This window comes from Thalia democratica, chromosome 7, assembly GCF_965202585.1.
Source record: "Thalia democratica chromosome 7, ktThaDemo2.hap1.1, whole genome shotgun sequence".
NCBI classification, from domain to species: Eukaryota; Metazoa; Chordata; class Thaliacea; order Salpida; family Salpidae; genus Thalia; species Thalia democratica.
The window spans coordinates 61,849,386-61,864,904 of record NC_139171.1 but is presented as its reverse complement, the minus strand read 5'-3'; the positions used below and the strand labels follow the sequence as shown (position 1 = coordinate 61,864,904).

Below are 15,519 nucleotides of genomic sequence, written 5' to 3'. Positions count from 1 at the left end.
AAGCCCCCGACGATGACTAAAATGACTCATTTCGAAGATGAAATCGTTCATGGGATGATGGGCTGTTTTGCCTCACATCAAGATTTTTTTTTGAAAAATTGTTATGACTGATATATATATATTGGTATGAATAAGATTTACACTTCAATGTTCTGTAATATATTGTAAAAAATTTCAAGCACCATTTTCATGTTTGAAGAGATGTAAGACAGAGATTGTTGTATTGTAATTTAACAAAATGACTCACACAAAATTGTTCATATAATGAAGCTGTTTGTCTCTTTATTTTTGTTGCGTGTGGACCTTAAAGATACTTATGACTAAACAAACATGTTATGGCTTCTAAACTTATTGAGAAATTTTTGTGATTTTTCTCAATTGTTCTTATCATTCTTTAGAAACTTCTTGTTCTTTTGAATATAAATATTGACATGTAAATTTTTATATGTTGTATTGAAAAGAAACACGAATTGTGTAAAGAAAGACTAAATTGTTAAAACTGTGTATTAAAAGATAAGATTGTTGGCTATTTTGCTTGTCTTAATATTTGCTGAACAAATTCATGTATTGTCACCATTAAAAAGTTAATAGTTTTTATATATTGGTTTAAAGAACACAAGCTAAAACAAGTGTGATGCTCAAAAGTAAAAATACAAGTGAAATATGAGTCATTTTAAAACTGTTCATAAGAAAAGAGTTGGCTGTTTTGCATAAAAACTCTCAACGTGACATGAATTTTTGAGTGGGTAAATAAATAAATTGTGATTGATAAATTATTTCAATTAATAAAACTTTATGCTAACTATTTTACTTAGCTAGTACCTCAATACCCTCTGTAATTTGTAACAGAATATTAATTTATTGTCTATAAACTGTAACAACTCAAGTGATCATACTTGACCTATTATATTATATATGGGTAAAAAAATACACTATGAAAGATAATTCATTAGCTTTTTATCATGATTAACACCTTAATATCCAGTATTTTTAAAAGAAAGCATATTTATATGAACTGAAAGAACTCAATTGATAAAAGCTTGACCTATTATACTTTATCATGAATGACTCACACTAAATTGTTCATACAATGAAGCTGTTTCGTGTCATTCTTTTGTGATTTTTTGTTTTCTTTGTACTTTTTTTTGACAGAATAAATAAATATGTTATGACTGATAACGCCTGATTATTTATTGATTATTTTGATGATTAATAAATTTACATCCTGTACTGTTATTACTTAAATATGTTATTATTTAAATAAGTAATCATATTACAACTAAAAATAAAAGTGACCTAATTATTTCATTTAAATTAGGTAGTTGACTTTAAAAATCTAATTATTGATATATTTCTATACGCATTTATTATGTCTAATTTTTAATATATTGCACTGTTACTTAGTAGACTTGTAGAGATTATGTTGGACAGTCATATAAATGCAATTTTTTTACTGTCTTAATGTTACTTAACACTTATTATTAGTTATATTAATAGTTTTTTTACATTTATTATGTTATTGAGATGGGCAACTTATACAGGTATGATTATAGTTTCCTTTTAACCGCATATACTAACATTTGTACAACCAAACAAATATTTTTTCAACTATACTAATATTTTTTTTTTTTAATTTTGTAACATTATTTATATATATTTGTATATATATAATACTAACAATTATTATACTGCTGCTCTTTATCGGGTTTCCTTTTCCAACTTGTTAAGTTAGTTAAATATATTTTACTAAAGTATTATCTATATACATATATTACTAACAACTATTATACTGCTGTACTGGATTAGGTTTCTTCTTGCAACTAGTTATGCGAAAAAATTCACACTATTTACTTATATTTTAATTGTTTTTTTAATCAATATTCTTACTACTTACAGTTATTATACTGTTGGACTTGATTAGGTTTCTTCTTGCAGCTTGTGATATGGAACAATCCACATTGCTGGCTGACTGCAACCAACGTGTAATGAGTTATCACGTTGTGCGCGAACTCCAAGCCTTCCTCTCGCAACTCCTTGCTTCCCACCGACACTATTACGTCATAACACGTTATGTGACGTCATAATTTAATTTTGACGACATAAAACAAAAGTGGGTCGTATTAGTCAAGGAAAAAGACTTGTTCAACCATAACAACTTATTTGAATTACATGTTTTATATAAGATAAGTCTTGTTTCTTAGTTAACAAATATTATATAAAAACTTAAGTGTTTATTGAAATTTTAATTTCAGTTGAAACTCTCTTAAAATCAAAATAAAAGTGGACCACCTTTCAATACAATATAATAATTTTTTTAGTTCAAAATACTTATTCTAAATTTTGCCAGCACTTAATGAAGAAACAATGTTTGCACAAAGAACAAAAAAAGTTAGAAATTTTAACAATTCTTGTTGAGACAGAAGAAATAGGAGATCTTTTGTAACATTCTACCCCACGCTAATACTTGTGGGGACATTATAAGCACATAGATGTTTCAGAAAGCAATCGGCTTCATTATCCAGAGTTTTATGACTTCCAATAAATACTCATCTGCATAACTTACTACAGAAATAATTTTATACAATCACTCTAACTGCAAATCAATCGCTGTCACATAAAAAAATCTCTCTAACAAACAATTTAACTGATGACATACAGTTTACCTGTGTTCGAAATTATTCTGACTTTTCAAAAGTGATTATTTTCAAATGCAAATTGTCACCGAAATACCATCTTATATTGCAACTTGCAGCTCGTAAAAACGAGAGACTCTCGTGTTATGATCTCTCTCGTTTTAATTCTCTCAGATTTGTTGAACTTTCGCCTAGGCTAGCTGTATTGCGAACATTTAAGCGATTCTTTTTGTTGAAATTGTGCAATATTTAGCACATTGTGACGCAATAAACATTTTAATTTTATGATTTCGATTTTTTTACCGAATATTTGAGAGACAGGTGTGGCACTGTCTCCGAAAAAAAATTAAAAAGAGAATCGAAAAACAACTGTTGATTTAGATTGATTAAGCAGTTTATCAACTTCAACACTGACAGAATGATAGAGGTGAAATACATTTAAATTAAAATGTTTGTTGAAAAACTTTGAGTTTCATTAATTGGTTGTACTGGGATACCTTTACTTTAATTTTAAACTATCAAAATGTATGGACAAACTAATAATTTTACAATATAAGATTTCTAGAAGGGTTGTAACATTTAAACTTTTGGGTTCAAAAATTTCAGAAGGATTAAAAAACTAAGTTTAAACTTAACAACTTAGATTTGTTAAAAAAGTTCTAAAAAACAGATGCAAAATTTCAAAGTAGCTTCTTATTCTTTATTATTTTTCCTGAAAATCTTTATTTTTATTTATTTGAAATACGTTGAAACTTTTTAAAGGTTACTGCTTGTTTTAACTCTTTAAAAATTTTAACTAAAACTTCAAAATCTCAGAAGAAACCTCTCATTTTTTTTCAAAGCAAATCGCACTAACTACGTGCAACACTGGTTGCATAACGCGCCAACTGCAATTTCGCCCAAAAAACATTTAACGCTCCAGTGATTTTCATCCGACGTTCACTGATGCGCGAACGAGAATCTTGCGTGGCGGTATGACGTAATAATCGAAACGTTCCCGCCTTCGTTGCTTGGCAATCTGGTGCGCGGTTCGAAAAGTTGTATGTGAGAGTGAACTCAAAATTTGCGTTAACCAGAAGTTTCTCTTTTGTTGATTAGATTTAAAACTTTGTTTTTCACGTTTAACATCTTATTCTTAATTCTGAATTTAAATAGTCAAATGTTATACAAATACCTCCTTTTTCAATTGTAAATTTTAGTTTTTATCCATTTTTTGCCTGAAAAACTCAAACTCCATATTTTTAGCGGAATTTGTGTATTGAATTTTACTTGAATTTTTCATTTTTGCCATTTAACGTAACAATTTATTTTCGTTTTAGATTGAACCAAACTGTACAAATTTTTAAAATGTGCTACAAGATTTTCAAATAAAAAATAGTTTAAAACCGATTTTGGTAAAGAAACATGAGCTCAAGTTGTGTGTTTTGGTTTGCAAAAGTGTATTAAAAATTGTTCAACATATTTTGTCCCTTTCAACAGAATCTAGTTGTGGATTATTGAACAAATAAATTTAATCTTATTGATTCAAAATTAAACAGAAACCAGTAAGCAACCGAAAATTTTAAATGCGGTTTGCAGACTGCATTTTTTGTGATTTTGATTTATAACTCATATTTCCAATTCAAGTTTGCAATATACCTTGTAAGAAATAGTTTCAAACTGAATTTGGTTGGTAAAAACACTGTATTATAAAAAAGCGCTTATTTATCATCAAAAAAACCTATATCATATTTTTTATGTTTTTCAACTCAAAATTTATTTACGGTATATTTTAAAAATTTTATGAGTTAAAACCTGATAAACTTTTATTACCTAATTTACATAACTTTTGATATAAATACAACTTTGTAAAAGTCATTTGTTTTGTTAAAAAGTTAAGCACTTTTAATTAGAAAAATAATTCAAAATTATTAACTTAAAATTTATTTTTCAATAAAAACTTTAGACTTTTCTTAAAAACATTGTGTTAACCGATTCAAATCTATAAAATTCATAAAAAATTTATATAAGTGTTGTAAATATAATAAGCAACTAAAAACTCAAAAATATTAAATAAATCCCTTGAAATAAATACTAAATAACCTCATACAAAACAATTAAAATTACTTGCAACAAATTAAAAGTTTTTTTGCAGCATAATACAACAAAAACGTGATAATTTTAAAACCACCCTGTCTTGAGATGACATTGTTTTATTTTCCGGTGAAAAATAAACTTTCATAAGTGATAAATTATAATATTAGTTTTGAATTATTTTTAAACTGCTATCAACATTTAAAAATTCAAGTTTTAATTTAAAAAAACTTATCAAACTTTTCAAAAGTTTCGCTAGATTAAAACAATGACCAGTTTCTTAAATATAATAAAATTCATTTGACTGAGACTATAAAATTTTCAAATTTAATTCTTAAGCTTAGAAAAACACTTTAAAACTAAACTTTTATTTTCTTTATTCACTTTTTCAAAATTGTTATTTTGTACAAGTTACTTTTTTAAGTTTTGCTTTACTTGAGTTTTATAGGCAGCTGGTAAGTTTATGATCTATTAAATTTTAATAACTTTGCTGTTTAGCAGACTTTGTTAATCTTAAATATGAAATCTTTTGGCAACAATACTAAATTTAAAAATTATAAAAACAGGAGTTATCTTTTAACGATCGCAGTTTAACATTCAAACTTTTTAATGAAACTAAAACAATTATCTTTTAATTTCAGTGCAAGTATAAAGAGTTATATTGAGGTTTAAACAATTTATTTCTAGAGAGCTTTACACTTAAGGACTATAACTTTTGTCTTATTTGTATAAAGAGTTATGCCTACCTGAACTTACTGAAATCAAAGATTAAACTAATTTTAAGAAAAAATTACATACACAATGAAAGTAAAGTCTTTTAAATTAAGTTACACTAACAAGAAAGTAATCGTTAAGAAAAACTTCGAAAGTTTTAAAGTACTACAACTATACTGACTTTTTTCTAACCAGTGATAAAATTACATAGTTTAACTAAACTACCTGGAAATAAGAAAGTTATAGCCCATTTATAGCTTTTATTATAAGCAGTTTTTTGATCAACCAACTAGTAGTGTTTGGATACTCACAAGCATGATTACAGATAGCAAGAAGATAAAGAAACCAATCGCTCAATTGAAAGTAAAACAAAATTAGCAGACGTAATCACTTAAGATTTTCAATTTCAAGTTTTGATACTCACTTGAAAATTAATTTCTCGTTATCGCCAAAACTGCTTTGTTTCTGGGTAATAGAGTGAACGTTCTTTTTCTCAGAAATAAGTTTTGAAAACAAAACCAAATGTTGAAAGATGTTAGAGTAAGAATAATATCATGTAATAAGTGCTGGCATGAATTTAGTAAATAAACTATGATTGAACTAAATATTATAGACACACACTTTTTTAAGTTGTAAACCTTAACTTATGATTTGTAAAAAGTTCAGTTTGTTAACATTTAATATATTGTATTGAATATTTTAAATTGTAGTTATGTATTTACATAAAGTATTTTTTAATTTTTTTTTTAACTAATCAAAAAGTTAGTGTAGGACAATATTTTTGCTAAAAATTTATACTTGTCTGTATATATTATATCTTAGTCTTAAAAAATTAATTCCTTTAAATATTAAAGACAAGCAAAAATTTAAAACAAGTTTTTAACAATATGTTAATTTTAAGTTGTTAGAATTTACACCAACCCTTAAATTAAATTAGTCTAATCAACAAAATCGGCGAAAGTCTGCAGAACAAGTCCGGACTTTCGTTTGCCGTGGAGAAGCTCAAATTTAACAAAAGGGTTGATCATGCCAATTCGATCATCAGACCACAAGTTTCGGTAGACTGAGACCGGTTTCGTCCTTGAAGGACGAAACCGGTCTCAGTCTACCGAAACTTGTGGTCTGATGATCGAATTGGCATGATCAACCCCTTAAATTAGTCTAGTATATATTATAAGCAAACTAACTAAAAAATCAACAAGAATTTTTAAATGTAAGAAACATTTTTTATTTATATTATATTTGTATATATATTTTATATTTAATATTTAATCTGAATAAAACTAACTTAAATAATATAAATAAAACTACAACTAACTGAAAACGGCGACTAGTGCTTGTTTGAAACACTCTCTGGTGACCGAATCTGAACATTTTGACAATTTGGCGGTGGCAGAAGTCGGAAAAGTGTCATTTGTGTAAGACGGGTGTCGGAACATGTGAAGAAGTTCATCACTCAAATCGTCGCTTGACATCATTGATATCTGTATAAAATTTAATTTTTATTAATATTAATATATACAATTATATATGAACATCTGTAATAAATCGTAACTTAGATCATCACTTGATATCATTGATATCTGTGATTAAAACTTGAAATTATTTATTGTATTTATTATTTTTATATGTATGAACATGTGTTATAATTAGTAATTTAGATCATCACTTGACATCATTGATATCTGTGATTTAAAATAATAGAATTTATCATACTTTATTTGATACTTTTACAAGTCGGAATATGAGTAATAATTCATCATTTAGAAGTTCAAACAATTGATGTCTATAGTAAGCAGTGATGTTTAATTATTATTACTTGATATATTTTATACATAAAATTTTATTTGTTAAAGTTTGTGTAACAATCGTCATTTTAGCAAATTTAAATCCCAAGCTAGTACTAATTTGTACGTAAAAGTATATCATGTTTTAAGATTTAGTGTTTAAACTTTGTTTAAAGTGCTAAATGAAATAAAGTAGAGGCAATTATAAGTAAAAACAAACACAGCTTTGCGACCGATTGAAATTTGGCTTTGAACTAACAAACCTTTTTCAATGAAAGTTACAATGAAAGTTTATTTAAAGAAAACTATTTTTGCAGGTAAAAGTTCGGAGGGAAAAGTAAAGTATTGGTTTTAAATAAAAAAAGTTTTCCTTTCATGAAACATTTGTTTCGCTCTGGCTTTTGAAAGTACAACCTTGGTCAGCTTGTTGAGCGAGACGAAATTTCAAAGAGATGTGTTTTATTTTTGCAAGGCAGCGAAGCAATCTTCTCACGAAATTGAGATGTCAAGTTGAAGCGGTATTTAAAATATAACAGAATTTATGTTTATCTAGCATTAAAGTTTAATACAAATTATTTTTAGTCAAAACTTCATTCATCGTCGAATTGTTACCAATGCGCTTTGTCAAATTCACATTTTTTAAAAGTATTTGTGCAGAGCTGAAAATAGAAACATTATTCACTACAAAAAATTGTTTAGTTGTCAAACACTTTTTACTTTTACCTACTACAGCAAGTTGAAATTTCATTCTCAGCAGTTCTGCTAGTAGTTTTAATTAATAAAAACTTGCTGTTCGTGACACTTTCTACGAAACACTTGCTTTAAAATATGTCTTAGTTGTTAAAATTTGTTAAAATAAATGAACAAATAATTATTTCTGAACTAAATGCGTTGATTAATTGTAAGAGGAATTCAGTTTAAGCTGAATTTATTTACATATTTGAACTTTAATTACAACCATAGTTAACAAAATAAAACAAACAACAATATGTTTTACTAATTTACAAGATATAACAGAACTAAGTTTTATTTTAAAATTATCAGTTTAATTTTTATATTAATTTGAATAAGGAACACTAAAATTAAAACTGACAAGAAATGACGTGACTGCAACGAAGGCCTGCTTTTTAGTTTGAATGGTGACGTCATAATCGGAATCAGACTTGTTGTCGTTCGTGTTGAGCAAGATCTTCAGTGAGTATGAAATCAGTTCTTTCACCTAAATAGTAAAAGAGTTTATAACAAAACAAATTGACTTAATATATTCAGTAAGATCTTTAGTTAATATTTTTACCTGTTGAATTTGTTAGTTTTTTTTTAATATGATGTTCAAAACTGATAAAAAACTTTGGTAACTTTAGTATTGAACTAATGAATGCATTTATTTAAAAATAATAATGTAGGTAAGCTTAACAAATTGCATATGAGGTTATTCAAATATGTTAACTATATTATCTTTTATTTTCAATATACATCTTAACTATATGTTAAACTTTATTCATACGTTTCTTGTTTTAAACTTTTAGTAATTTTACCTACTTTATTCTAAATAATAGCTTTAAAAATACTTTATAAACATACTACAATAATGTTTATATCAAGTATATTTGTTAAATAAAAAAGTTTAGGTTTATACTATAGTTTATATAAGGTGTGTTGTTTGTTTCTATGAGAAATAATTTTTATATTCTTAAGAGACAACTAAAACTATATTAACCTTGCTAAATTACATCAAATTTTATAACACATTATTAAAACTTCTAATCAAAAATTCATGAAATAAAACTCTAACTTTTACTTATTTATAAGAATTCTAATCAAAGTAAACATATTTTTTAACTTAATAGTCTTTATTGGTTATTTAAAAGCCGAATTACAGGAGATTTATACAAGGATACATTAAGTATAAAAACTGCAGTAGTTATCAAATAATATTAATCAATAAAATAATATATAACTGTTAAAAAAAGCTATAAAACTCCGTTTATTAAATTAATTATCAGTTTTTAAGTTCAAAAACAGAAAAATATTTTATAGACCACAAAAAGTATATAAAAATCTTCAAAAGTAATTAAATTACATTTACGGATATTAGCAGGGTTCACTTGATTTAAATCATTAAATTACAATAAAATACTTTTAAACAAATCATTAATTTACAATAAAATTTAACTTGAAGCAGTCATATAAAACAAAGGGTGACCTTTTTTCATGATATGATTGTGTCAAAAAAAATTGTTTATGAAGGGCTTTTCATTATTGCTATACTAAAACAAATGTAAATAAAAAACTGTTGATAAACATAAAATTTTAGCTGTTTTTTTAAATACTTTATTTAAAAAAAGTTTCAAATTATAAAACTTATAAAAGCTAAATTCTATTCAAAAATATGTTATCAATCAGTGTTAAGAGTGTTTCCATTCATATTGAAAAAAAAAAACTACTCTAACAATTTAGAAAGTTTTCTATTATCATTGAAAACATTAATAGATAATTTGAAGTTAGGTTAGGCAGCTGAAAAAATAAACTACTAAAATTCATCACTATGTTAACTTTATATACTGTTTAAATTGAAATAATTCACTCAAAGATTTTTAACTTTATTATAACTTAGTGAAGTACAATCAAAACATTACTACAAAAAGTGATAATTTTTTTTTCAAAAAACTTTTTTTATGTTTTCTAAAAAATAACATATATTTTTTTTACTTAATATAAAATTAACTGTTTATTTTGATTTTTTTGACAAATAGAGCTTTTAAGTTTTCTCAATAGGTGAAAGGTGATTTTTTACGAGTTACTAAATAAAGAATCCAACGAGATTTATACTTTATACATTTGTTTTTACTAAAAATAAAGATTTTATATAAATTTGTTTTTACTAAAAATAAATGTTTTTACATTTCGGTGAGAGTTTATGCACAATTTGCTTATCAAGAGATCACTTGAAAATATTTATATTTGTTTTTTAACATAAAACAAACTTTTTATGTTTGTGGTTTGAAGTTGTGTGTTATATTTCACAAGTACAAGTTTTTAAAAATTTATTTTATATTTTGTTTTGTGTTTTAACGATGTATGCTGTAGTTCAAAGCTTCAAGTTTAGTTTATAAATAAAAAAATTTGAGTCTTTATACCAGAAAAGCAATTTTTGATAGTTTACAAACAAATAACTTTTAACCTATTTCATTTTCAGCTCAAATTTTTATTTTGACTTAAAATTGCTATAAAAATCAACTTCGAAAAAAACTTTTATCAAAAAACTATTAACAAAATGATTTTAGTCTATTCAGTGAAAATTTAACCTTTATTTAGAAAAAACAATTAACTTCAAGTTATGATGTATTTAAAAAAACTTAAACAAAACGTATTTGTTCTTGAGGATTTTCATTTTATTTTAAAATAGAAAATATTAGTCTTACGTGATTTCTTTTACTTGTACCAGTAATTCTTATAACTTTTAAAAAATACGGTTTAACAATAGCTTACTAAATACATAATTTTGTAAATATTAACCGACCATAAATATTTTAATTCGTAAAAAATAAATTAAACTACGATTAATTAGCAGAATACATTTTACCTTGAACCTTGAAAAATAGTCAAGTTTTCATAAAATTAAACTATAGTGTATAGGAGCTTATTGTTCATCGCAAACAGGTTCCAGACTAAATTTAAGGTGTTCGATGTTTGAATAAAATATATTAACAAACAACTAACATGAATAACAATACTTTTCCCAAACTTTGTCGGCAAACACCAGCTTTATACATGGCCCTTTACCACTTAGCATTGTAAACATATATTAATAAAAAATCAATAAGAATAAAAAAATGTACTAACATGAACGTCAATATTCTTCCCTGTGTCGGCAAACACTAATTTAATACTCGGTCCCTTGGAGTACTTGTCATCGTACAAAATAAAATAAACACAAATAATACAAACAACTAACATGAACGTCAATATTCTTCCCTGTGTCGGCAAACACTAATTTAATAGAAGGTCCCTTGGAGTACTTGTCATCGTACAAAATAAAATAAACACAAATAACACAAACAACTAACATGAATATCAATACTTTTCCCTGTGTCGGCAAACACTAATTTAATAGAAGGTCCCTTGGAGTACTTGTCATCGTACAAAATAAAATAAACACAAATAACACAAACAACTAACATGAATATCAATATTTTTCCCTGTGTCGGCAAACACTAATTTAATAGAAGGTCCCTTGGAGTACTTGTCATCGTACAAAATAAAATAAACACAAATAATACAAACAACTAACGTGGACGTCAATATTTTTCCCTGTGTCGGCAAACACTAATTTAATAGAAGGTCCCTTTGAGTATTTGTCATCATACACAAGCTTCTGCGCCTCCTTCAGCATTTTCCTGTTGCTACCTCCAAACTTCCCCAGGACCCTGAACGCTGTTTGCGCGGTTTCACCGTTCTTGTTGCGGAGAGTCCTCCACAAAGCTTGCATCAACTCCGCTCTGACCGGCTGTATGATGTAAAATGATTAATTTAAAAATTTAGTATAAGAATTAGAACTTATATATTTATTAGTGAGTCCTCCATGGACCTTACATTAACTCCGCTCTGACCGGCTGTATTCAGTGAAAACATTTATGTAAAAATTTATAATTCACAACTTAAATATTTATTTATAAGTCTTCAATTAAGTCTCCGCTCTAACAGGCTGTTAGGAAGTGAAATAGGTTTAATAAAACTATTAAGTTTTTAAATTTTTAGATTTTAAATATTCTTGGTTATTGATTAATGCACTAGTATCGCTCTTACTGTTTGAATTCTTTAAAACACATGATTATATTTATTTAAATTTAGATTCGTACTAAATGGAAACTAAGCAGGAATTATTGTTTGTTTTTTAGAAATATTTAACTGTTTAGTGAGTAATAAATTTAAATGCTGAATGCTAAAAATGTTTACAAATTTTTAGAGTAAAAATGTTTTAATATTCAAAACTTTCCCAACTAAGCATATAAAAACACGGTCTATTTCAATACTTAAACTATCAAGTTTAATTTTAAGTTTTAATTTAAAGTAATAAGCAAAAAACAAATACCTGTATGTGATCGTACAAGAAGTCGGGTTGCAAATTGTCCACGCACAATTCCAATGTTCGCAATCCCTGTAAAATTTGTTTAACAAGTTGTTGAACAGACTAACACTTAAATATTTGCTTAATCAGGCTATATTTTTCAATTAAGCAGCTTTAACATCTAAATTCATTAGGTATTTTAAAACTTACACCAAATAATTTAACTTGTTTTAACTAATTTTAATTTCATTCAAGCTTAAGGGAATTAATCATTTAATTTTATATCAGTATGATATAAAATAAGACTTAACAAGTAAACTGCACTACTTAGTTTAAATAACGTTTAAAAACTAAAGTTTAATAATCTATAAGTACATGTACCTGTGTGATGAGTGTTTGCGAGCCGTTCAAAGCGGACACGAGCGGATCCATCAACATTGGAAGGTACGGAAGCAGCGAAGATAACCTCACTGGCACAGTCAAGCACAATTCAACAAACAAGTCTTTCATGTGCTGTTTGTGAAGTCCACTTTGTAGCAGGTTCAAACCTGTAAGAATAAACTTTTTAAGTTAATTCATTAAATATATTTTTGTTTTGAAATTTTTATGTGTTGTTTGTGCAACCCTGATTGCAGCAGGTTCAAACCTGAGAATAAAAAGTTAAACTGTTTTGATCAATAGCGATCATTTTAAGTTAAATATAATATTAACAATCATGTCGTTAGAAACAATTTATTTGTTTTTTAATTTTATTTCTTGTTTTCGTAAGCCTGATCGGAGTAAGTTCTGTACTGATAATGTATAGTAAATGTGTTCCACTTTTAGTTACCTTGTCCTATTATTCTAATGCAACCCTGCTTTTATAAAGTTCAATTTGATGTATAAATGTTATCTTTTTCAGAGTTATAAAAAATCAAGGAACAAAGTTTGTGCGTAAAAATTTATAAAAATATTAGTAAAAACATAAATACTTTAAATTTAAAGAGCCATACTGAAGGAGTCAAAGTTTTAAAAATCATATTTACAACTATAAAAAACTTTTTTAAGGTGAAACTAAACAGGTTAAAGTTGACAAAAATAAATCACAATAAATTGGTGCCAAGAGAATTGAAAAAACCCTTAAAAATAAACTTTGTATGAAAAAATAAAGCAGCGTTAATTAGGTTGTAAAATATATTTTTATTTTTTCGGTCTTTCTATATTTAGAAAAAATTTCGTACAATTTTTTTTATTGCGTTAGTCATAAGACTGCTGCACTTATTCTGTGAAATAAAAGTTTTAACAAGTTTAAAGTTCAATAAGTATTATTTATTTTTTATTCTTTTAAACTTTAACATGTTTTGTTTAGAAATAAAAATACTGACATCCGGTCATAAAAGACTGACATAATATTTTTCAACTTCAAAGAATGTTTTTAGAAAAGTCTTAATTTACAACTCTCGTATTTTGGTATGAACTTGTTTGATAAAATTAATACAAACTAAGTCAGTGTGACGTAACTTTAATGTTTGAGAATCTATTTGCAATTTAATTTTGCTTTGATTCAGTTATCTTTAAACTGTTTTATTATTTAATTTATTAAAATGAAACAGTTACTAAAAAATATGAAAAGAATAATAGCACTTTTATATTCTTAAAATAAAACTAAACCTTTCAACTCCAGACGTAAAAATTTAATTAGTAATTAAGTTATTTAAAAAATTCAAGTTCTTTTTTTCTTGTGTTCCATTCTTAAATTAGTTAAACATTAAAACCCAACATAAAACAAAGAAACTTTTAAGCAAGCTGGAAGAAAGAAAACTAACCTAACGTTAGTAACTTTAAAAATTTCCCACATTTTTATACTTCATCCTTATAATACTCACTGAGCTATTTATTAAAATACTTAAAAAAGTCGACAACAAACCTTCCAATAAGCTTGGCAGCAACGGGAGAAACTCCTGGTACAAGCTGTCGTGGCTGCCACCCCCGATCGACCGGAACAGCGCCCTCAAGAGGAGAAAGTAGTTGTACGGGTCCCTGGCCGTGTTGGCAAGCAGCATCGCCTTGGTAACGATGGTCGCCAGGTGCGGCTTCAGCATCTGTTCGTTTTGAGCCGCGAACACCGACACGCTCCCAAACACGAGCTGCGCGAATTGTTACATCATAACTAGTTGATTGTGACGTCATAATTTATTTAAGTTATGTATATACTTTTCTAACTTGAGTAGGTATTTCATCTATTGGGTTAAAGAACTAAAAACAAATAAATAATAACAATACTGTGTTTATCCAAACACGAGCTCAAATTGATTGTGACATCATTATTAGATAGTTTTTTTTTTATTTTTTTAAGACTCATGCGAACATCTTTACGTGGACCTTGGAAGACACTTATCACTCATGAGAAGTGGGCTTAAAAAAAATTAGACTAAAAGTATTTAATAATTTACATAAATGAAATTTCCAGGTTTCTTTGGATACTCAATAATATTTTTCTAAAACTTTTCAACCTTTTAGTTTTCTAAACCCTGAGCTAACGGAAACGTGTATCTTCAAAGGTCCGTAAAACCTGGGTAGATATTTGCATTCACAGGATTTAGTTAATTAAACAAATTAAAAAAGTTTTAGAAAAGTGTTGTTGAGTTGACCCAGGTTAAAATATTTCATAACAAGTTATTATAAACAATAAAGTAAACAACAAAAAAAAACAATAATTTTTTTATTCTGAGAGCTTATAAATAATACTTTTTTAAACCTTCTGATGATACCTGCGTCCATTGGCAATGGGTTTAATCAACTTACAAAACTATAAACTATATTCAAACATAATCTAAATTATTTTACATGCTGAGAGCACAAAATTTTCTCAAAATCCCCGAAGACTTCTGCGTCCACAAACTGATCAACTTACTAATATATCCACGTTGTACTGTCTGTGGTCAATTATTTCTGTCGTCACCTGGGAATGTTTGAAAAAGTACCTCGGGAACAGAGCGGATATTTTTGTTTTTAACTCAACCCTCTGTCCCGTGATGCCGCATGCTATGTCTATCACTAACTAAATGAACAAAAACGTACAAAAAAATAGTGTTAGTTGGTTGTTTTTTTTTGTTGAATATTTTGTTTATTTATCGATTACAGGCTTTATACAACAAAGAGGTACAAAAATGTATTTGTTAGCTGAGTTCTGTTAATTTTTTAATAAATTATTTTAGTTTTCATTGATAAAAAACAATTTACAAACAAGACGTACAAAAATGTA

General features: G+C 26.7%; 1 protein-coding gene across 1 annotated transcript in view; it reads right to left on the bottom strand.

The window, feature by feature from the left end:
* The window catches only part of LOC145840252 (transformation/transcription domain-associated protein-like), a 76,505-nt gene that overhangs the window by 42,927 nt on the left and 18,059 nt on the right, over positions 1 to 15,519 (bottom strand). Inside the window, exons 20-26 of the mRNA XM_082947443.1 lie at positions 14,182 to 14,401; positions 12,657 to 12,823; positions 12,300 to 12,365; positions 11,499 to 11,714; positions 8,301 to 8,426; positions 6,739 to 6,904; positions 1,895 to 2,050 (exon numbers count right to left, since the gene is read on the bottom strand). Of these exons, the coding sequence (XP_082803569.1) occupies positions 1,895 to 2,050; positions 6,739 to 6,904; positions 8,301 to 8,426; positions 11,499 to 11,714; positions 12,300 to 12,365; positions 12,657 to 12,823; positions 14,182 to 14,401 (1,117 nt within the window). The remainder of the gene's footprint in view (positions 1 to 1,894; positions 2,051 to 6,738; positions 6,905 to 8,300; positions 8,427 to 11,498; positions 11,715 to 12,299; positions 12,366 to 12,656; positions 12,824 to 14,181; positions 14,402 to 15,519) is intronic.